The sequence below is a fragment of the Sceloporus undulatus genome, chromosome 3 (genome assembly GCF_019175285.1).
Source record: "Sceloporus undulatus isolate JIND9_A2432 ecotype Alabama chromosome 3, SceUnd_v1.1, whole genome shotgun sequence".
Lineage (NCBI taxonomy): Eukaryota > Metazoa > Chordata > Lepidosauria > Squamata > Phrynosomatidae > Sceloporus > Sceloporus undulatus.
In genome coordinates, this window is record NC_056524.1 from 184,034,576 (window position 1) to 184,056,544 (window position 21,969).

General features: G+C 40.7%; 1 protein-coding gene across 1 annotated transcript in view; it reads left to right on the forward strand.

Annotated features, from left to right (window-relative positions):
* CFAP46 (cilia and flagella associated protein 46) overlaps positions 1-21,969 on the forward strand; it is a 146,761-nt gene that overhangs the window by 37,078 nt on the left and 87,714 nt on the right. The window contains 5 exon segments of the mRNA XM_042458467.1: positions 1,616-1,736; positions 11,434-11,557; positions 11,801-11,931; positions 13,293-13,435; positions 16,159-16,292. Coding sequence (XP_042314401.1) covers positions 1,616-1,736; positions 11,434-11,557; positions 11,801-11,931; positions 13,293-13,435; positions 16,159-16,292 — 653 coding nt within the window.

Consider the following 21,969-nt stretch of genomic DNA (forward strand, 5'->3'; position numbering starts at 1 on the left):
TACCTTGCCTGTGTAATGAAGTCAAAATTGAGACTATAGTCAAGAAATCTGAAGACTAAGGCCCTATACAGACCGGCACAAATGCTAGCCTGTGGGCGGAGTCAGGGCTCAGCATCCTCATGCTGGATGCCCTTACCCCACCTCCAGGGCGCTATTTTGGTGCACGCCGGTCCACATGGTGCACACCATCATGACACACCTCTGGTGCTGCATCTATATGATGCAGCTCCGAAGGGGCATCATAAAGTCACTCCGCCATGGCTATGGCGCCCCTTGGAGGACAGAAAAAGGAGCTGCTTTTTGTGGCTCGTTTTTGCGCTCTCCAGAGGCCGGATCAGGGCTGCTGCATGATATTGCCATGACCCCAATCTGGCCATTATTGGGGCGGTCTGTATAGCCCATTAGACTTCGAAGAGCTCCTATGAATGAACTATATGAGATCCTCACATGTAATGTGTAAAGAAATATCACTGAATCATAGAGTCATCTATACCTTGATATTTCCAAAGATATGGATGGATATGAAATCTGACTGCAGAAAGCTGACAGGAAGAAAGTCAACTCATTTGAAATGCACTTCTAGGTGAAAGTTTTACAGATAGCATGAACTTTCAAAAAGACAAATAAATAAGGAGTAGGCCTGAACTCTCCCAAGAAGCCAAAATGATTAAACTGAGGCTGTCATACTTTGAACATACTGTGAAAGGACATGATTTACTGGCAAAAATAATGATTGGTACGTTTGAAGGCAAGAGATAAAGATGAAGACTGCATCACTGGTGGATTGACTCAATGAAGGAAACCATAGCCCTGAATTTTGTAACATTTGTAAGATGCCTTGAGTCTCAGACTAGGGAAAAGGAGGATTATAAATATCATCATCATCATTGTTTTTCTTTGCTAAAGATTTGTATGAAACTGACTATGGGTACATCCATACTGTAGACATGATGCAGTTTGGTGCCAGTTTAACTGCCATGGCCACATCTTACAGGCTCCTTGTGCGGCACCTCTATTTGACAGAGAGGGCTAAAAGCTTTGTGTAAATTTACAGCGCTTTATAAATAAAGGTTAATAATAATAATAATAAAACTATAAATACCAGGATTCCATTGGATGGAACCACAGCACTTAAAGTGGCATCAGTGTAGATGCACCCTATGTAAGAAGCTATATGAGTGTTATAGCCTAAGAACTGTGAAATTGGGAATTGACTACTCTCCCCTAAAGTATTATGGTTTTAACACTTCCTCAGGTTGCTGTTTTGAATGAAACCACCACTCTGTGTGATGGTGAATTCAGGTGGCAAATGCTAAGGAGGAAGTATCCATATTTTGAGGAAAACCTGATGAACCTAAAATTTGCAGAAGTACCAAAGATTTAAATCCTTCAGGGAGTTGGGTTCTTTCTCCAAAAGCCTAATGAAAACTGAACATGTTCCACAGCCATAGAATGTGCAGTGTCCACTAGAGAATAAAAAATGGGAAAACTGTCTAAGAGACAGAATAAAGACATTTGAAACTTTAAGCAGGAGCAATCATATTCAGGATTGATTATATATAGTTGCAAGTCCCATTTGTGTAGTAACAAATCCTTTTTTTAAAAAAAAATTCAGGCTAAAAAAGGAACAACAAAAGACAGCGTGAGAAAAAAACGGTCTCTCTTGATGAATGCTGGCCGTGCACTAGCCCCTGAGGCATTTCAGATCGTCCTTGATAGTGAAAATGAAACTAAAGGTACTATTTTTCTGTTCTGGCAAAACAGACAATCTTGTGTTGCTAATTTTTTCCTAGTATGAAGAACTGTTTGGTTTCAGTGATCAGCTTCCCTGAATGTGGAGGAATAGAATGAGTTTAATAAAACTGTATTTATGTGACAGCGACAGGATAATCATGCGTGTTCCACTAGTAATGGCTGGTTTTTAAACCCATATGTGGCAGCACCTTGCTTCTGGCAAGCAGTTTGATTACCATGAATACAAGTTCACTCTGAGATGGTGTCCATTGAGTTCTTTATGCCAAATAAATTGGAAATCCTCTTTGTCCTATCAGAAATCCATTTAAAAGAAGAGGAGGGAATGATCTATATTTTTTTTCAGAGCACTTCTTGCCATGCTGCTCACCATGTATTATGATATCTCAGAGTAGAAAGATCACTTTCCCTCTTGCTGTCCACAGATTCCACTCTAGCTTACCTGTCACAGGATGAACAGCTGCATTTAGAATGGTTTATTTCATTTCAAAACAAGAGATAGGACATAAAGTATGTGCCTCCCATCTGCAGGACCAGTACCCACAGTTTCACTTACCCACATCCAAAAAATATGTTCTCTCTAGGCATTTTCTGGGTCCTCTAGCACTATTCTATGGTATGCTTCAGGCGAAGGTTAATCATAGAGTCGAACTGGATGACCTATTCATTTTGATAGGGTTTGCTATGATCTGCAGTTTTGCATTTCCACTGTAAGTCCAGGAACATTTTCCTGTGAATATGGGGGTCATACTGCAGTTTGTGGAAGTCTATTACATATTAATTTAGAGAGGTTCTTAGTATTCAGAAGGACCTAAGAAGCTGCAAAGACTTTTCTTCTGCACATTGATAGTTTAGTATTCTTTGAATCTATTTCTCTGAGTCCTATTGCTAATATATAAATGTGATGCAGCTGAAAAAGATACCCCTAAACATTTTTTGCTGAAATTTCAGAGAAAAGCAAAAGGTGAAAAAGCAATAGAAAATAAAAGGTAATGTGAATATCCTCTTCACTTACATGTAGAATTTTGGATTAAGGAAAATATGAAACAGTCCTTATGGGTAAGACATTACAGCGAAGGTACTATTTCCCAGCCTCTAACCTCCATCTCTGTGTATCATTGAACAAAGCAGTTCCAGTCCAAAGGAGAGGAGATGATATTTGGGATTTTCTATTCATGTTTAAGAATAACTTAAGAGCTAGTTGCCTTTAACGTTTGATTAAAGTTTTCAGTGTTTTAAAAATTTTCCCATATAAGATTTTTTTTTTTTTTTGTAATTTATTGCTAAAGGGAAAACTTTAATCCCTCAAGTCTTCAGAGATAAAAAGCTTTTTAGTGAACATTTAATAGACTTTTTGCATAAATTAGAAATGAGCTTTAATTGAAGTAAACACTAGAACTTTAATTGGAGTAAATATTCTTTGCCAGAAAATGTATGTTCTCAAGACTAAAAATAATGTTTCTTTAAACTTCCACATCACATAGCAGAACACTTGTTTCCTATAAAATAGTCATCTTCCTTTGCAACAGAATTACTTAGCTAATGTATTGAATCAGTTATCTGTATCACATTTAACCTGCAGTGACTTGCCTGAATTCTCTTGATCTTACAGAGGGCCACTGATGCATATTTGATGGATAAATTGTATAAAACTGATGTGCTGTTTTTCAAAAAGTCAATGGTGACCTGCTGGAATTATTTTGCCTTTTATCTATATTCATTTTGTGTGCTGTTGCAGGTGGAGCAGTGCACAGCTGAGTAGTCCAAATTAATATCACATCTGTGAGAAACACTTTTATCAAAATGAATTTGAAACCAATGTGTCTATACCATATGATATTGCATTTGTTGTTGTTATTATTTTGCCCCTCAAACAGTCCAGTCCTTTGGCTTTTTATGTTTGAATTGATCCCAGGAAGCCGGAAGAGTGGATGGCTTGTTTAAGGGCTTTGTGATATTGTTTCAAGAATAATACCTGGAGATTTTTGCTAGGGTAATTTCTTCTCTGTACCACTGTCCTTTTGTAACCCGCCTGGATTCCTTGTGATTGGGCGGGCTATAAATAAATTATTATTATTATTATTATTATTATTATTATTATTATTATTATTATTATTTAAATGGTGTGCCATCCTCTTTTAGCATTAACAGTATTGGAGAAGGCAACACTTGCAATCTGTCATATGGTGCCTGCACAAATCAAAATGTCCTAGGGTGCTGTGCACTGGGGAGTACATGTGCAAAGCAACACCCAGTTTCCTTAGCATATGGCTGACCATTGCTAGGAACAGAACAGAATGCTTCACTAGATGAAATATGAATCTAAACCTGTATGGCAATTTTTTATCCTCTTACTACAGTTACATTTAGAGAGAGAAAGAGTTGTTCTGTGCCTTCAAATCATTTCTGACTAATGGTGGTCCTAAAATGCAGCTATCACTGAGTTTTTGGGGGCTGAGAGTGTATGACTTGCCCAAAGTCACCATTGGGTTTACATGACCAAGCAGGGAATGGAACCCTGAGCTGAAGCTCAAAACACCACCTCTCTCTCTCTCTCTCTCTCTCTCTCTCTCTCTCACACACACACAAACACACAGATATACAGTAAGTGATTAAAAAAGAATGGTGCAGAAGTAAAGCTTATTCAGTTTTGCACCATTCTTTTTGAATCATCACACACACAGATATGCTGGTACAGTATTTTTTGAGGATCTGGCCAGAGCTTGAAAAAGTTACTTTTTTGGACTACAACCTCCAAAAGCCCCAAGACAGGGGATTCTGAGAGCTGGAGTACAAAAAGTAATTTTTACAAGCTTTACGTCCGGCTGTAGGTAAGAATGACTTGGGAATTAACACTTTTAACTTGAAATGTGTTTATGTTAGATGGATGTTTTTAAAGGCCTTTTAAAACATAAATGCACAAAAAAGAAAGAAAAAAGAAAGGGAGAGTGTGGAAAGGGAGGGGGATGAATTACATAGGATATCAAAGGCATATACATTAATATAAGTTTGACCATGTATCCAAAAATATTTACTTGTACCGTATATACTCATGCATAAGTATAGAAATTTTAGTCAAAAAATTGACCTCAAAAACAGAGGTCGACTAATCCATGGGTCAATGTTAGTACTGTACTGTACTTTAACTTTTTTAATTTTAAATGGCTTGGGCCCAGGATACCTGAAGGACCGCCTCTCCCCGTATATTCCGTCCCGCACCCTCAGAACATCTGGGCAGCAACTCCTTAGGGTGCTAGGGGCTAGGCTGTCCTCCACTACGAGGAGGACATTCTCCATCGCCGCCCCGGCCCTTTGGAACACGCTGCCCATAGAGCTCCGCTCGACTACCTCCCTGGCCCAATTTATAAAGGACCTGAAAACCTTTCTTTTCCACCTTGCATTCCCCGACTAATGTCCAGTTGGCCTCCCTTCCTCTTCTGTGGCAAAGAGGATGGGCTAACAGGGGTTTTATATTGTTGCTGTACTGTTATATTGTATTGTTTTTATTGGAATGTTATGATTGTATTTTTATTATGATGTAAACCGCCCTGATCTGCGGAAGGGCGGTATAAAAATAAATTATTATTATTATTTATTTATTATTATTAAAAAAGGAACCATGCACTGGTGAAAGGCAAGGTATAATCTGTCCTGGAAGCACTGACCTTCCTCTCATCTATCCAGCTTTTAGGATGAGTACAAACAGTTATGCCTTCTGGAATTTTGTAAGTTGTTTGGCATTGCTTTCTTTTGCTTCATCCTTTAGATCCTTTCTTATGTGGCCCCAAGTTTTACCCTCGATTTATCCATGGGGCATATCAAAATCCATAATTTTGCCCCCCAAACCTGCCCTCGACTTATACATGAGGTCGACTTATTGTTGAGTATATACGGTATTTGATGTCTGTAGACTACATTTGTGCAGATAAAAAGCAATAGGATTTTGTGACCATTGAACAAAGCATGGTGCTTATTTTTTTTCCAAACTTAAAAATATGACGCTTTTAGCTACACTTAGAGCAGTCGGATCTACCCGTGTTGTCTATCAGTTAAGTTCCAAATTCCAGCATATTAAATTTCAGTTTACTAATTTTGCATCTGAAATCACAGTGAGATCTTACATTAGACACATACGTATGATGTTGTGGTTATGCTCTATCTGCTGATCCAACCCCAGAATCTACCTTAAAATCCAGACAGCCCTACTGAAGGACAGAGTTCTGCTGCTCTGGCAAACTGAGTGCTGAAGGATGCTCATGACCAGTCCCCTACCACCAGTAAGTGGCAGTGCAGTGAACAAAAGCTGGGACACTTGTGGGGTCCTGTCATACTTTCTTGTCACAATGCTGCTTGCTGGTGTAAGGGGGATGGGCACATCATCCTTCATCACTTAACTTTCCAGTGCCAGAGAATTCTGTTGCTCAGTATGGCTCAGTAAGCCAGGCTTGCTGAGTATTTGTGGTTGTGATAATGATGCCACAGTCATAAATGTGAATACCAAACAGCTTTGAGGTTATAGATTTAGCTTACAACTTTGTAATTGCCTGTCAGGATGCCAACCCATATTATCAATGTTTTTTTAAAAAATACAAAAGGAGTATGTGGTAATATATCCAGCCCGAAAAAAGGGACCACTGTGCATGGCTGCTCCATATGACACAAGGAAGCTTTTTACAACAAATATGTAAATTAAAGAAATAATATATGGGTATACATGTTGACAGATGCAGGAACATGCTTCTTTAAAGATAATACAGTACACATGTCATATAGATAACATATATGACATATAGTTTGCTGTGAAAACTGGTTTAACACTATTGTTCCTAGTTTAAAGGTAAAGGTAAAGGTTTCCTCTTGACATGAATGTCTAATCGTAACTGGCTGTAGGGGGTGGTGTTCATCTCCATTACTAAGCCAAAGAGCCAGCATTGTCTGAAGACAACTCTGTAGTCATGTGGCCAGTATAACAGCAGAGAACACGGCCCTGTCCAGATGGGCCCTTTGTGGTGCATCCACGACGTGCTAGGGTTGCCTTGGGGCAGCGCGTGCACATGCCTCGCAACCCTAGCACGTCATGCACGTGCTGCAGTTGTGCAGCGCCATACATACGGTGCGCACAATGATTACGTTGCAGCTGTACCACCTCCAAATGGCGCTGTGCAGCTGCAACGTAACCATGCCGTCTTTGGCGCTTTGTGGCACCGCAAAAAGAAGCCGCTTTTGGGAGTTCCTCCTTTGCTGCACAGCAGCGCCACACAATTTGTATGCTGTGGCACTCCTGCGCAGCAGAGAGAGGCGCCAAGGAGGCGCCTCTTTTTGGCGGTCTGTACCCCGCCACTGTTACCTTCCCACAGAAATGGTACCTATTTATCTACTTGCGTTTGGATGCTTTCGAACTGTTGGTTGGCAGAAGCTGCAACTAGTGATGGGAGCTCACTCCATCATGCGGCACTTGAGCCTCAAACCGCCGACCTTCCGATCTTGTGATCATCAGAACTGGCATCTTAACAACTAAGCCACCACATCCCAGTAACAATTGTGTAATGTATAGCACTACCCTAAGATATATACAATAGCCAGTCCCAATTCACAGGGGATCTGTTCCGCCCCTTCCCCTGTGAAAATGGAACCTTGCAAATATTTGAGTCCCATTGAAAATAATGGCGCACACCGCCATTTCGGCCCTCCCCGCTTGTCCCTCCTATGAAGAGCAAGACCACGGACTCCCAAGTCCACAAAAAGGGAGGGACAACTGTATAGTACTAGTTTAATTGATGGTCCTTATGTGCCCAAAACAACACTAATTCACAAACATGTTTGAGGGAAACTCAGGATTTCCCAGTGTACAAATTAACTTTTCAAGAAACCCTAAAGGTGCAACCCTGTGTGGAGTGGACTTGTATTTCCTGCTTGCTAGAATGAACTACTTTTTGTTTAGGAACATGTTGTAATAACATGAATAGTATTAATAACTACCCAAGTGAATGCACAGAAAGATTCTTTTTGTTTGTCTGTTTATAATGAATATTTCTGTGTATTGGACACAGTAAATAATTATAATGTATTCTCTGTAACTATTTTTGGCAGTTATGCGAATCATTTTTCAATTGGGAAGATTATTGGTAAAGGATGTAATCCTATGGTCATTTATTGGGGAATAAGCTCATTGATACAAACCAAAGTTCTTCTGAGTAGGCATGTACTAAATGTTATACTGAAAGATTTAGTGGATCTTTTCATTTCTGTGATGCCTACTCTTCTAGAAATATCTGATGCATCATTTTTTTTATTTTAAAAAACCATTATATGTCCATGTATTTTTATTTGTATATCCTGGTACATTGCTTGAGGGTCAAATTAAAGCTTATTCAGTCATAGCTATGACAAGGACCATAACTGATACTATTCAGTGTCTTGCCTCATCATATTTTGTAGGAAAGCCTTATCTAGCTTGGTTATAGAAAATATATGACTGCTGTGTCATTAGACTGCTGACATAATCCACATTTGACATGTCTATGTTGCTTAAGTCATTTCCCACCTGAGGGCTCAGCTCATTTCCCTGTTGTATCTTGTTTCTGACAGTATAAGTTACTTTCTGTGTCAGATATTTTTGGATTTCATTCCCATCCCTCTTTCTTTCTGCCTCCCTTTCTTCACCTTAGAAACTAGGGTTTGTCTGATTAACACACTAAAATATCCAGTATTAATATTATATTTACCCCTGCCTGAGCTGGCTGAGTTAGTCTCTGCGGTGGTCCCCTCGGCTTGTTGTCCTGGGGGACTTCAACATCCATGCAGAGATTGCTCTGTCAGGAGCAGCTCAGGACTTCATGTCTGCCATTACAACCATGGTGTTGTCCCAAATAATATCTGGAGCCACCCATATAGCAGGACATACTCTGGACCTCGTTTTCTGTTCAAGGCAGGAAGATAGTGATCTGGGAGTGGAGGAACTGTCAGTAGTTCCATTGTCATGGACTGATCACTACCTGGTAGGGTTTAGACTCACTGGGACTCAGAACCTCTGCAGGGGTGGAGGGCCGATTAAGATGGTCCGCCCCAGGAGACTTATGGATCTGGAGGGATTCCTGACGGCTCTTGGGGAGTTTTCTGCTACCTTGGCAGGTGATCCTGTCGAAGCCCTGGCTGACCTCTGGAATTGGGAAATGGCCAGGGCTTCGACAGGACACCCCTAAGCATCCCCTCACACGAAGCGGAGCCAGACATGCTTCTTGGTTTACAAGGGAACTGATGGTGATGAAATGAGCGGGACGGAGACTAGAGCGATTATGGCGGAAGACTCAGAGTGAATCCGATCGAACATGGGCCAAAACCCACTGGAAAACCTATGCCATGGCAGTGGTGGCAGCTAAGAAACTATACTTTTCTGCCACCATTAAGTCTGCACAGTGTCATCCAGCAGAACTATTCCGAATTGTCAGGGGCCTTTTACATTCTGGCCCCCAAGAAGAAAACAAAGACCACTCGACAGCTCGCTGTGAGGAATTTGCAAGACACTTTGCAGACAAAGTCACTTGGATTCGCTCTGACTTGGATGCCGTAGTTGAGGCAGGTCCAGTGGATGTAACCATAGTGCCTGCTTGTCCCATATGATTGGATAAGTTTCAATTTGTGCAGCCTGAGGATGTGGATAGGATCCTTGGAGAAGTGAGAGCCACCACGTGCGTACTTGACGCTTCCTGGCTCTTGAAATCAGTTAGAGGGGGACTGGCTGAGTGGGTAAAGGGAGTGGTGAATGCTTCACTGCAGCAAGGCAAATTTCCATCCTGCCTAAAGGAAGCTGTGTGTGAAGCCATTACTGAAGAAGGCCTCCCTGGATCCCACCATTCTTGACAACTATCGGCTAGTCTCTAATATTCCATTCTTGGCCAAGGTTCTAGAGCGAGTGGTGGCCTCCCAGCTCCAGGGATTTCTGGATGAAACAGATTATCTAGATCCATTTCAATCTGGCTTCAGGCCTGGCTATGGCACAAAGACGGCTTTGGTCGCCTTGGTGGATGACCTTCGCAGGGAACTGGACAGGGGGAGTGTGTCCCTGTTAGTCCTGTTAGATCTCTCAGCGGCTTTCAATACCATCGACCATGGTATCTTTCTGAGATGCCTCCCTGGGATGGGGCTTGGGGGCACTGTTATGCAGTGGCTCTGGTCATTCTTGGAGGGGCGGACCCAGAAGGTGGTGTTGGGGGACTCCTGTTCGATTCCTGGGCCGCTGGCCTGTGGAGTCCCTCAGGTTTCTGTTTTGTCCCCCATGTTGTTTAACATTTACATAAAACTGCTTGGAGAGGTCATCCAGAGTTTTGTGGCGTGGTGTCATCAGTATGCAGATGACACCCAACTCTCTTTCTCCTTTCCATCTGATTCCCAGGAAGCTGTCCCTGTGCTGAACCAGTGTCTGATGTCAGTAATGGGCTGGATGAGGGCAAACAAATTGAAGCTTAATCCAGACAAGACAGAGGTGCTCCCGGTCAGTCGTAAGGCAAATCAGGGTATTGGGGCTATGCCTGAGCTGGATGGGGTTACACTCCCCTTGAAATCTCAGGCTCGCAGCTTGGGTGTGCTCCTGGACTCCAGTCTGAATCTGGATGCCCAGATCTCAGCAGTGGCCAGGAGTGCAATTTCACAATTAAAACTTGTGCACCAGATGCGCCCGTTCCTTGAGACGTCAGATCAGACTACAGTGACACATGCTTTGGTTACATCCCGTTTGGACTACTGTAACACACACTATGTGGGGCTGCCTTTGGAAACTGTTCGGAAACTTCGGCGAGTCCAAAATGCTGTGGCCAGAATGTTGACTGGAGCCAGTTACAGGGAGTGTATAACTCCTGTATTGAAACAGCTTCACTGGCTACCAGTTTGTTTCTGAGCACAATACAAAGTGCTGGTTATGACCTATAAAGCCCTACATGGCTTAGGTCCAGACTATTTGAAAGACCGTATCTCACCATATGAACCACCTAGAGCCCTAAGATCTTCACGAGAAGGCTTTCTCTCGGTCCCACCACCATCCCAGGCTTGCCTGGCGAGGACCTGAGAGAGAGCCTTCTCAGTGGCTGCTCCTTCCCTGTGGAACTCCCTTCCATGGGAGACTAGGTTGGCTCCCTCACTGCTGGCCTTTCGCAGGCAGGCAAAGACATTTTTGTTTAAAGGCGTTTTGAGATCTGGAAAGCTTGGTTTTATTGGGAGATGAGAGGGTTGGACTTGGACAGTTTAATTTTAACTCTGTATGTTTTAAAACTTTCTATTTGTTATTTTTATATTTTTATGATTTTAATTGTACAATTTTAACTGTTATATTTTATATATGTTCGCCACCTTGGGTCCCATTTTGGGAGAAAGGCAGGATATATAGATATAGATATAGATATAGATTTGCATACAGACTGAGATGTGTTACAAATTGTTTCTTCACTGGGTTTATATTTAATAGCATCAATAGTTTGTATAATGTTAGATGTGAAGATGCTGTATATTTTTTCATAGGAATTTGTCTTTCATCCCTTTGTTGCTTGTCTCAAATGATTTATTTCTTAGATAATAGTAATTTAATTCTAAAATGGCTCATTCAATGGCTAAGATAGTCTAGTGAAATTACTGTGCCAGTAATGTGCATGTTGTGCAAAAGTCTCTAATTTTTTCTCCCTTCCTGTTTAGTTGCTTCAAGTAAAAGTAAGGGTCAGATTAGTTATCTCTGTGCAAAAGCAGAGCACCACAGCAGAAGTGTAGAGAAAGCGGATGGGCATTTGAAGAGAATAGGACATGAAAATGAAAAAGAGAGGTAATTATCATCATAGAGAAGCATTGCTTTGTTTTTTTAAAAGAATATATTACAAAAAAATTCTACAGCTCTACTGGGAGAAAGGTGGCATATCCTTTTAATAAGAGTGCATTGCCACATTATTTTTGCTCTGATGTGTAAATTTACCGCGCTTTATAAATAAAGGTTAATAATAATAATAATAATAATAATAATATCTTCTAATGTAATTGAACTTTTTTGTAATTTTTTTCATTTGTATAGAGTTAAACTTTGGTCAGAAATAGCAAAAACAGCACGAAAACAAGGTGTATGGGATGTGTGTCGAGCTGCATGTAGATTCTGCCTCTTGTATGATGACTGTCAAACTACAAAGGCATCAAAGCGCAGAAAATGTAAGTCATAATATTCATTTATTTATGTGTAATATTACTTCATCAGGTGTCACCTAAGCAAATTCTTAGAGAAAAATTCTTTCTTTGAAGAGCAGAGAATAAAACATGTTGCTGAAAAAGTATGAGACAAAGCTTTCTTTTCCCCTTTCAGCTGTTTATATAGCTAGGTATTGATAGTGTTATTCCTCACATGAATAGAAGACAAAAAACATATTTTACTCTTTGTCAGTGAGAGAAATGTGGCTCTGTAACATCTCCTGGGGAGCTAATGTGACTCCTTAGTCTCTCTTGTTGCCTTTCCCTGCCCTACATGGTAAAAAGCCCTACTTCCACACCATTAAATTGTCAAAAGCTTGCCTGAAAAAATTAAATTGTTCTGGTCTTTATCTCTGAGCCTTCCAAAACCCATTGGGTGCTGTTCCCACACCCACTAAATTCTTGTTTGATTCTGGTCCAAAACACACTGTAGAAATAATCCAGTTTGATACTGCTTTAAGTGCCCTGGCCAGTGCTAGGGAATTCTTGAACTGTAGTTTATTGTGACACCAGAGCTCTCTGACAGAAAAGCTAAATGTTTCACAAAATTACAGTTCCCAGAATTCCCTAGCATTGAGCCAGGGCAGTTAAAGTCGTCTCAAACTGGATTATTTCTGCAGTATGTTTTGGACCTTTGTCTCCTCATCATGATTTCCTATGGCCCAGTTTCTCTTTGTTCTGACACACCTGTTTTGGATCCTACCTCCTGAATCAAAGGGTTATGCTCCCAAGCCCTGATTAGATAGTGCTATTTTGTTATTATTATTATTTCAAGGCTTGACAACCCAGCTCTATGCTGTACTTAAATGTTACTTTCTGAGCTGTAGACTGAATTTATGGATTGCTGTATGTTAATACAGGTAATCTGTAACATGATGGTAGTTCATCCATTCTTTCTCTTTTTAAAAACCATTAAAAGACTATTTAAAACACAGATATTTTTTTAAAATAATTGAAAAGCTATTTAAGGTGCTATAAGATGGACATCTCCTACTGCTGTCAGTCAAAAGGTATTGCATGTTTAGTACAATCTTTTCCTCCTTAACCAGTTTTTATGAAAAGAAAAAGATGAAAAAGACTGTGGGAAGACACAAGAGGATTACAAATAAATAACATTGTCTTGACCTCCCTTAAAAACTGGTGAATGGGAAACAACTATTACCTGATAAAAATCTCACCTGGAGGTATTCTTGGATTAAATTGTTAATTTAAAAAAAACACAGAGGCTGTTCATCTGAAAACCAAGGTTTTATTATTCTCAATGTTTACATAAGCAGATAGATATCCAGAGGTTGTTAAAATAACAAACTTTAGTTATCTTTTAGTATTCAAGAAGAAAAGTATGGGAACATTAGACGAGGATCAAGAAGGAAATGTACAAAGAGAATCACCTTCTCCCACTAGATTTTTCTCTTTGGAAAGAGATTTACTGAGAACTTTAGCAGAAGTGAGATTCATTAACGCAGAGGTTAGTAAATTATACAGCTGTCAAAATAATTTTTTAATCGCATTCTGCCCTTGGTTGCTCATAAATGAGTGATCTTCATTTATACTAACTTACTACAGATGGTTTCTTTCTTATGAGAAAAGAGGTCATAAAAACAGCGGGGGGGGGGGGGAACCTGCTCATGTTATTTCATCACTTATACAAATCCAGTTTGCAATGTAAATGGAATTTTTGTTAATTAAATCATCACAGGATTTTTTTCTATTACCTTTCCCATTGGTGGAAACATGGAAAGTCACAATTCACATACTGGCATTCTGAGGATATTTGCTTGACTATTGGTATTTCATTTATGCTATAAACACTGAAATAGCTTACTGGACAGTACTCCAAATGAAACATCTTGAAACAGAACCATACAAAACAGGACAGATTAAGAGACAGAGGCCCGGTACATACCTCCCTGTCAGGGCAGGCTGCAGGTGTCTAGTTTTCCCCCGGAGGGCCGCCACAGAATCTAAACTGTGCAGCATCCCTCCGCCCCAAAAAGAACTCAGAAAAACCAGGTTCTTTTTCTGATGCCATGCGGATGTCATAAGTGCGCCATTGGCGCACTCATGACATAAGCGATGCACAGCCACATCTGTATGGTGCGCATTGCTTACATCATCATGGTGGCGCCTGTGTGGACGGGACGCTGCCGTTGCCACGTGCTAGGTTTCCGGAGCGTGCGGATGCTCTGCGGTCTGTAACTCTAGTATCGGCGGCGGTATACCACTTTTGGCCCGTCTGTTCTGAGCCAAAATCAACATAAATATACAGTGATGCGTATTACGTTGCTTGCACTAGAAAAGAAATGTTAAAGGAAAGAATATTGGCTTCTGGATTATTTTCCTCACTAAAGATTTAAAGGAATTTGAACTGACTGTTATTCAGCATGAGCAAGAGAGGAGTGAAGCATAGACAAACATTTCCTATTTCTTGATTTTAAACTAAGTGCATGTGATGGAGTCAGTGGGTAAATTTGGTTTCCTGGATCGGGCTGAGTGTGAGGGAGGGGCTACCGGGGATGTAGTAGATAAAAAAGGGAGAGTGAGTGACTGGGAAGTCACTTAAGTTGAGTTAAGATCAGTCGAGTTAAGTTCAGTTCAAGAGAGTTCTGCTCAAGAGAATTCAGTGCAGAGGAGCTGAGGGAGAGTTTAAAAGAGTTGAAAGGAGTTGAAGGGAACTGAGTTGAGAGAAGAATACTGAATGGGAGTGAAAGTGTAATTAGAGATTGTAAAGAGGAAACTGTGAAATGCCTACAACTGTAATATTTATGTAGCAATACCACCTGGGAACTATTCTACCATAGGCCCGTTCCGGACGGGCTTATAGTACATCCCAAGGACATACTAGGGTTAGAAAGGGGCGTCACTTCCTGATGCCCCTAACCCTACTACGGACTGGGTCCGTACAAAATGGCGGCACCCATCCCACATGGGGGCTGCCATGGCTACGTCATGACCGTGCCATCTCCAAACGGGGCGGCGCAGAAGTGACATAGTGGGGCTGTGCGAGGTCGCCTGGGGCGCCCTTTCCGCCGGCCCGGAAGGAGCTCCGTTTCGGAGCTCCTTCCACCTTTGCGTCGCTGGGCGCAGCCTTTACATGGCTGTGCCAGCGACGCAGAGCAGAAAGGGGCCAAGTGGCCCCTTTCGCCTGCTCCCCGCCGCCGCCAGGTGTCCTTGGGGCTTGAAGCCCCAAGGACACCCCTTTCCAGGCCACGGGGAAGCAGCCTTTTGCCGCTTCCCCGCGGCCTGAAAAGCGGTGGATCGGGGCCTCAGAGACTGCCATTGTGGCAGATGAGGCCCTGATCTGGCGGGCAAAGGGCCGGATACAGGCCGCCCCAAACGGGTGGTCTGTAATGCGCCATAGTTACATTCTTGTTAAATGTTATTCAATAAAGTCAGTGTTTATTTGCTGAAACAGAAACCTCTGCCTATGTAAATTCTAAACCACATAGGCACATAAAAAAAGTGTTACCAAAAATATTAAACTTATAAGAGGAAGATATTTGGGAACCTAGCCCTTATACATTTAGGGAAAATGTGTAAAGGGTGGATGCTGGGCAGGTGTCATTGATGTGGGATCTTCTAATAAGTAAGAGGTAAAAGGTAACCTCAAGGTATGGATAGGAGGTCACGCATCACACTGCAGTTCCCTACAGTGGCTATATGTGAGAAACTGTGGTTTGTTTAAATTCTTCCTTATGAATGGAAACCAGAATCAAACTGTGGCTTCAGAGTCTGGTTTATTAATTAAACTTTAAGCAAAATCCACATTCCCAAGTTTAAATAACACTGGAAATTTTATTTCATTTAAAATCAAAAGTAGAAGCTTTCTGTCTCTTCTAAACAAAACAAAGCAAAGGAGAGGAATGCTAATGTTCCTTTACAACTCTAGGATCAAACATGTTATCTTAAGGCTTGCCATGAATTATACACATAATGGGAAGTAATAAGCAATACGTTCTCATTATGTCTTATGTGTGTAAATCTGAATGAGGATTCTTTCAGCAGATAAGTGGCTAAACTGTACACCATTGGCAGGTTATATGCTGTTATGATTATGCCTGTAAAGTGCCGTGCAAATTTATGGTGCTATATAAATAAGCATTAATAATAATAATAATATGCTGGGGACCAGTTGGAAAACATTTGAGTCTGAATTTGTTTGCTCTTTCTCTTTTGTGTGTCTGTTTTTAGGCTACAATTCATTTACTAAGAACAGAAGGTGTTGAGCTCAATGATCAGCCTGTCCTCCCTGTGGATACAAGCCCACACTCTTCAGGACACGCTTCACCAGAAACTGGACATGCAGCAGAGTGGAATAGTTATAGGTAGGCTGGTTTGAAGAATTTATACCTACTTTGTTTTATCCTATTTTTGAAGCAACTGGCCCTTAAAATTTAATCCAATTAGATGTGACTAAATTTTGAATTTTATGTATGAGCTTTTGCGTTTTACAATTTTTCTGTAAGTGTTTTAGTGGCAAAGACTGATATCTAATTTCAAAATTTGTATAATAGTATAAGAATTTGCTTGATTATTAGTATTACATTTTTGCTATATGTTGTAGCACTGGAATAGCTTACATGACAGTAGTTTATAAATACACTCCTAATGGAACACCTTGAAACAGAACCATACAAAAAGAGACAGATTAGGAGACAAAAGTGTTTGGGGTCTGTAATGAAATGTCAGAATAGTTATGCTTTTTTTTCCTTTTCAGTTGTTCACTAAATACTAATTTTGCAGAGATTTATTACAGTCATTAATACAGTTTACATTGTACAAATCCTCTCTTAGGTCCAAAACACACTACAGAAATAATTCAATTTGAGACTGCTTTAATTGCCCTAACTCAGTGCTAGGGAATCCTGGAAATTGTAGTTCACTGTGGCACCAGAGCTCTCTGACAGAGAAGGCTAAATGTATTACAAAATTACAGTTCCCAGAATTCCCTAGCATTGATCCAGGGCAATTGGCGGAAAGATTTAAAATAGACTTTAAACTTAAGGGTTTTACTAATGTAAAGAACGAATTAGATATCATTATAGAAGATAACGGGAAGAAACATCTTGCAAAATATTATAAGGTTTTGAAAGGAAGAGATTTGGAGAATGAGGTAATGAAGCACTCAGTGATTTTATGGGCTAAGGCTATTGGAAAAGCGATAGATTTGGAGAACTGGGAACATTGTTGGAGAGAAACAAAGACATTTACAGTCTGTCAAAGCTATAAACAGAACTATGTGAAGCTGCTACATAGGTGGTATATGACTCCTACAAAACTTAATAAGATTTATAATACCGGAAACAGGAAATGTTGGAAGTGTTGGAAACAGGAAGGGACTTTTTTCACCTTTGGTGGAGTTGTGAAAAAGCTAAAGAATATTGGAGACAAATAAAATTAACTATGTCCGAAATTTTTCAGGTTGACATACCTTTAGATCCTTTGATTTTTTTTAATTTATTTATTTATTTATTGCTTAACATGACTTGTAAACTTGAAAAGGAAATTGCTAAAAAAAAATCTCCAGAGTAATTTTGTATATGGTTACTCTGGCAAGGATATTGTATGCCCAGTATTGGAAAAATACACAAATACCAAATAAAGAGGACTGGATAATTAAACTTAGGGAAGCAAGGAGATTGGATATCTTAATTGTAATGATGAAGGATAGAGCTATTAGGAAAGGTAAAGAGGACTGGCTCTGTTTAGAGCGTTTTTGTAATACTAATTTTTGATATTTCTATGGAATCTTGTTAAGCTATCATTTGAACGTCAGAAGTTAAAGTATTAATATGTTGAAGGAACATAGGTAAATTAGGTAATCAGGTAATCTAAGGTTATCTCAGAAGTGAATGAATAGTATATTTTTGAATTTTAGTATAACTGCAAGTTTTTTGCTGTTTTCTGTTTCTTGTTGTACTTGGTATGTAATGTTATGTAATGTTTATTATGTGTTGTTGTGGATGTTTGTACTTAAGGATTTGTTTAATATAATAATAATAATAATAATAATAATAATAATAATAATAATAGAATATACATTCAGAGCCATGAGGAAAACGTTAAAAGAATGCACAATTTCATGGATGATCTTGGATATACATATTGCAAATTGTATCTCTTTATATTGTGGAAACACCTTAATCTTTCTGATACCTTGTCAATGCAATTTTAGGTACATTTCAATTCGATCTATTTGCATCTACAAATACCGTATTTTCCGGCGTATAAGGCGACTTTTTTAAGCCTGCCTTATGCGCCGGATATTTTCCCCAGAGACAGGCGAATGGCATACCCACCTCCCTGTCTCTGGGGTCCTTGCTGGGTCCTCTCCCAGCCAGCCGGCACTTGTGCCGGCTGGAGGGGGCCTCTCTGGAGGCATGAGAGAGGATCCGCGGTGGCTGGGCTCTCGCTGCCATTTTTTCCCCAAAGGCGGCGAGGAAGCGGCTCCAGAGCCAGACGGGCTGAGGAAAAGATCCAGCCCCTTACTCCTCGGCGCCGCCGCCACCGGGGATCCTCCAATCCTCCAGCAGTTTCAGAAGTCCTCCACGGAAGCCGCCACCACCCAGGATCCTTCACTCCTCCAGTGGCTTCCATGGAGGACTTCTAAAGCCACTGGAGGATCCGAGGATCCCCAGTGGTGGCGGTGGTGGCGGTGAGGAGTAAAGGGCCGTCTCTTTTCCTTGGCCCGGCCGGCTCTGGAGCCGCTTCCCCGCCGCCTTTGGGGGAAAAAAATGTCAGCAAGAGCCCAGCCGCTGCGGATCCTCTCTCAGGCCTCCAGAGAGGCCCCCTCCAGCCGGCGCGAGACCACCTCAGGGTAGGCCAGGGATGCTGCCAGCGTGTGACTTGGGGGGGTCGTCTTATAATCCCCGTCGCTTTATACACCAGAAAATACGGTAATTGCAGATTTTTTAAAAATTATTCCATAGATGGAAGCATTAGTGCAGAAGTTACAATTCACTAACAATGAGGTGGCCAAAAGTTTGTCTATTTGCTTTTCTACTGGTACAGATAATATAAAAGGTGCTTCTCAAGGTGTAGCAGCACATTGTTTTTTGTGGGTTTTTCGGGCTATGTGGCCATGTTCTAGAAGAGTTTATTCCTGACATTTCGCCAGCATCTGCGGCTGGCATCTTCAGAGAAGCACATGTTCATGAAGGTGCAGTAGCACATGTGGTATTAACAGCTCCATATTGGCCAAGGCATGTTTGGATCCCATAGGAAATCTGTCAGTAGTACTTGTGAAGTTGGCAAAAAGACAAAATCTGTTGAGTCAGGGTCCAGTTTGTCATCTGAATCTGGAATAGTTGTAGCTGACTGCATGTGTATTGAAAGGAATGTATTAGAGAAGTGGTGATAATTATGGCATCTAGGAGGAAGTCTACCCAAGAGATGTACAACAGGACGTGGAGAACATTTGAGTCTTAAGTGTAGCACAAAAACGATAATAGTGAATAAGGTTGAAGTGAATCATGTTTTGCACTCCCCCCCCCCCCCAAGATAGATTGCTTAAGGTTTTAAGGCTGAATACATTGGAACACCAAGTGTCAGGCTTCACATTAGTGTTAAAATGTGAGGGAGTAAGTTTATCCACATATGAAAAGATTTTTGAAGGGAGCCATATTAAAATCATTTCCAACAGTTCATAGATTTCCCATGTGAGATTTAAACTTCATTCTGAACAGGTTGACGAAGGCCCCATTTGAACCTTTGACAGAAGCTTCTTTGCATATGCTTTCTTTTAAAATGGCTTTCTTGGTGGCAGTTATGTCTACTAGGCAGGTATCTGAGCTACTAGCATTTTACATTCAAACTTTTGTAAATTTGAAGAAGATAGATTGGTGCTGAATTTGGAATCTACATTTTTGCCTAAATGCATTGTGAGGAAAGTGGGGCAGTGGGTTCTTTCTGCACCTGCATGGAGCCCTGCATGGAATGGCTAGGAAGATTTTTGGTAGTAGCTCTGCCCACACCTTTTAGTGCACCCCTAGTGTTCCCTCTCATTTACCTCAGTTCCAGTTGGATGCCACATAGCAGCATCCAGAGATATTGTGTAGGACACGACATGAGGAGAGGATGAGCGGGTTTGTTTGAATTCACAGTGGACCACTCAAAGAACTACAGTTACAAGTAAGCATCTTTCAGTGTTATGATTATGAAGGTAATCCTAGATCTAGAAATGTGTGGCCTCGTTCAACAAGGTCAATGGATACAAGTACAGCTTATGCTGCTTCAACTTCTTTGCAAGATGTATGTGAGGCAGCAGGTTGGAATGAACCAATTACATTAATCAAACATTACAAATTAGATAAATACAAATCAGCATGATCTGCTTTTGTAAGAACAATGCTTCAGGCAATGGTTTAGGAATAAATTAGTATCCCACCTATATTGGAGGCTTTGGTAAATCCCAAACATGGTGGATTGCTTCACCTGCCTTTCTGGGAATGAGAAGTTTTACTTCCTGAGAAGGCTCATTCTGGGATGGTAGGAGGAGGAATTCACACTCTCTCTCCAGAGGAATGGCATCAATAAATAGAAAGGGATAAATAGCTTAGTAGTTAATACAAGTAAAATTTGTTAGTTTAAGCCAAGACAAATGAGAGGAATATATGAGTGTTAGGCAGGGCTAGATAATGAAACTGAGGGGAAAGGGAGGAGTCTTAATGGCTATAACAGCAAAGAACTTTGTCTCCTGGTTGGTTGGGTTGGCATGCGGGGATAAACACAAATGTGATGGACTGTTCTCCTGCCATCCCTTCTTGATAAGTGCAACTTCTCATTTTTATGCACAAGCCAACAGAAACTTTAAATGAAAAACCTGGAATTATATTTTATTTCTTTCATTAAAAAGGGCAAAGATTTCAGACCACCTTCAAGCCAAGAATACATGTGCTTGTTAAATAAAAATGGCATTTGATGCATAGGCCATGACAGTATGAACTGCTGCCACTAAAAATGCTGCTTGGAGCTATGTGGCTGCACATTTCAGCATTTCAGCAAAGCAGGACATAATGGTTAACTGATCTTTCATGTCCGCAGGGCCCCTGTCATTGTAGATAAATTAGTCACAATCCTGCAGAAGCTGAAAAGCAGCAAGCCTACATTAAAATAATTAGAAATGTGTACATGGTTTAATGAAATATTCTATTTAAGAAGAGTGTAGTTGGAAATATATTATTTTTACATCTATATTCCTTTCATATTGATGCAGTTGTCTAAAAAGACACTATTTTTCTGCTGCCAGCATATGTATCTTGCTTAAACAGGCTTGCACTACTAAACTGTATAACCTTGTGATACAATATGCTAATGACTCGTACAGTTTTATGTCAGATGGACAATCCCTCAGGTGTGGAACACTTGTTTGAAAGAAATGCAAGGAAACTCTGATCCCAGTATTTATTACCTGTATGTTACAGATTTTCTCAAGACTTGGGTCAGTTTAGAAAATCCACCTCCATTGCCAGTCAGTCCAGTGCAAGTTTTCAGAAAGAGAGAGAAACAATTGTAGCCAATGGGCAGAAATAGGGTACTGGTCCCTGGCAAACTGGGAGTGGGGAGAAATTGCTAGTCCCCTACATCAGATAGGCTGAGAAGTACTGATCTGACAAAACCCTAATGGTCACAATAAATAAAACAGAGTTCATTATTGAACCTTCTGTCTCTTTCATTTTTGTCGTGGTGGTGGTGGTAGTAGTAGTGGAGTTGCTGGTGTTTGTTTTTAAAGACATGAAGTGAGCCAGCTTGTAACACTGGGAGGAGAGGAGGAAGGTTATTGCTTTCCCTCTGAGTTGGTATCTGTTAAAATCTTCAGAATGTCCAAATGGGGCAAATGACAGCATTTATTATAGGGCAAGGGGATTTTTGTTTGGAAAATGTCATGGAAAAAAGAGGTAAACCTTGGTATGGGTAACCTGCGGCCTGCTAGGTGGTGGCAGACAGCAACTCCCATCAGCTCTAGCAAGAATAGCCAGCGGTAACGGAAAATGGGAATTGTAG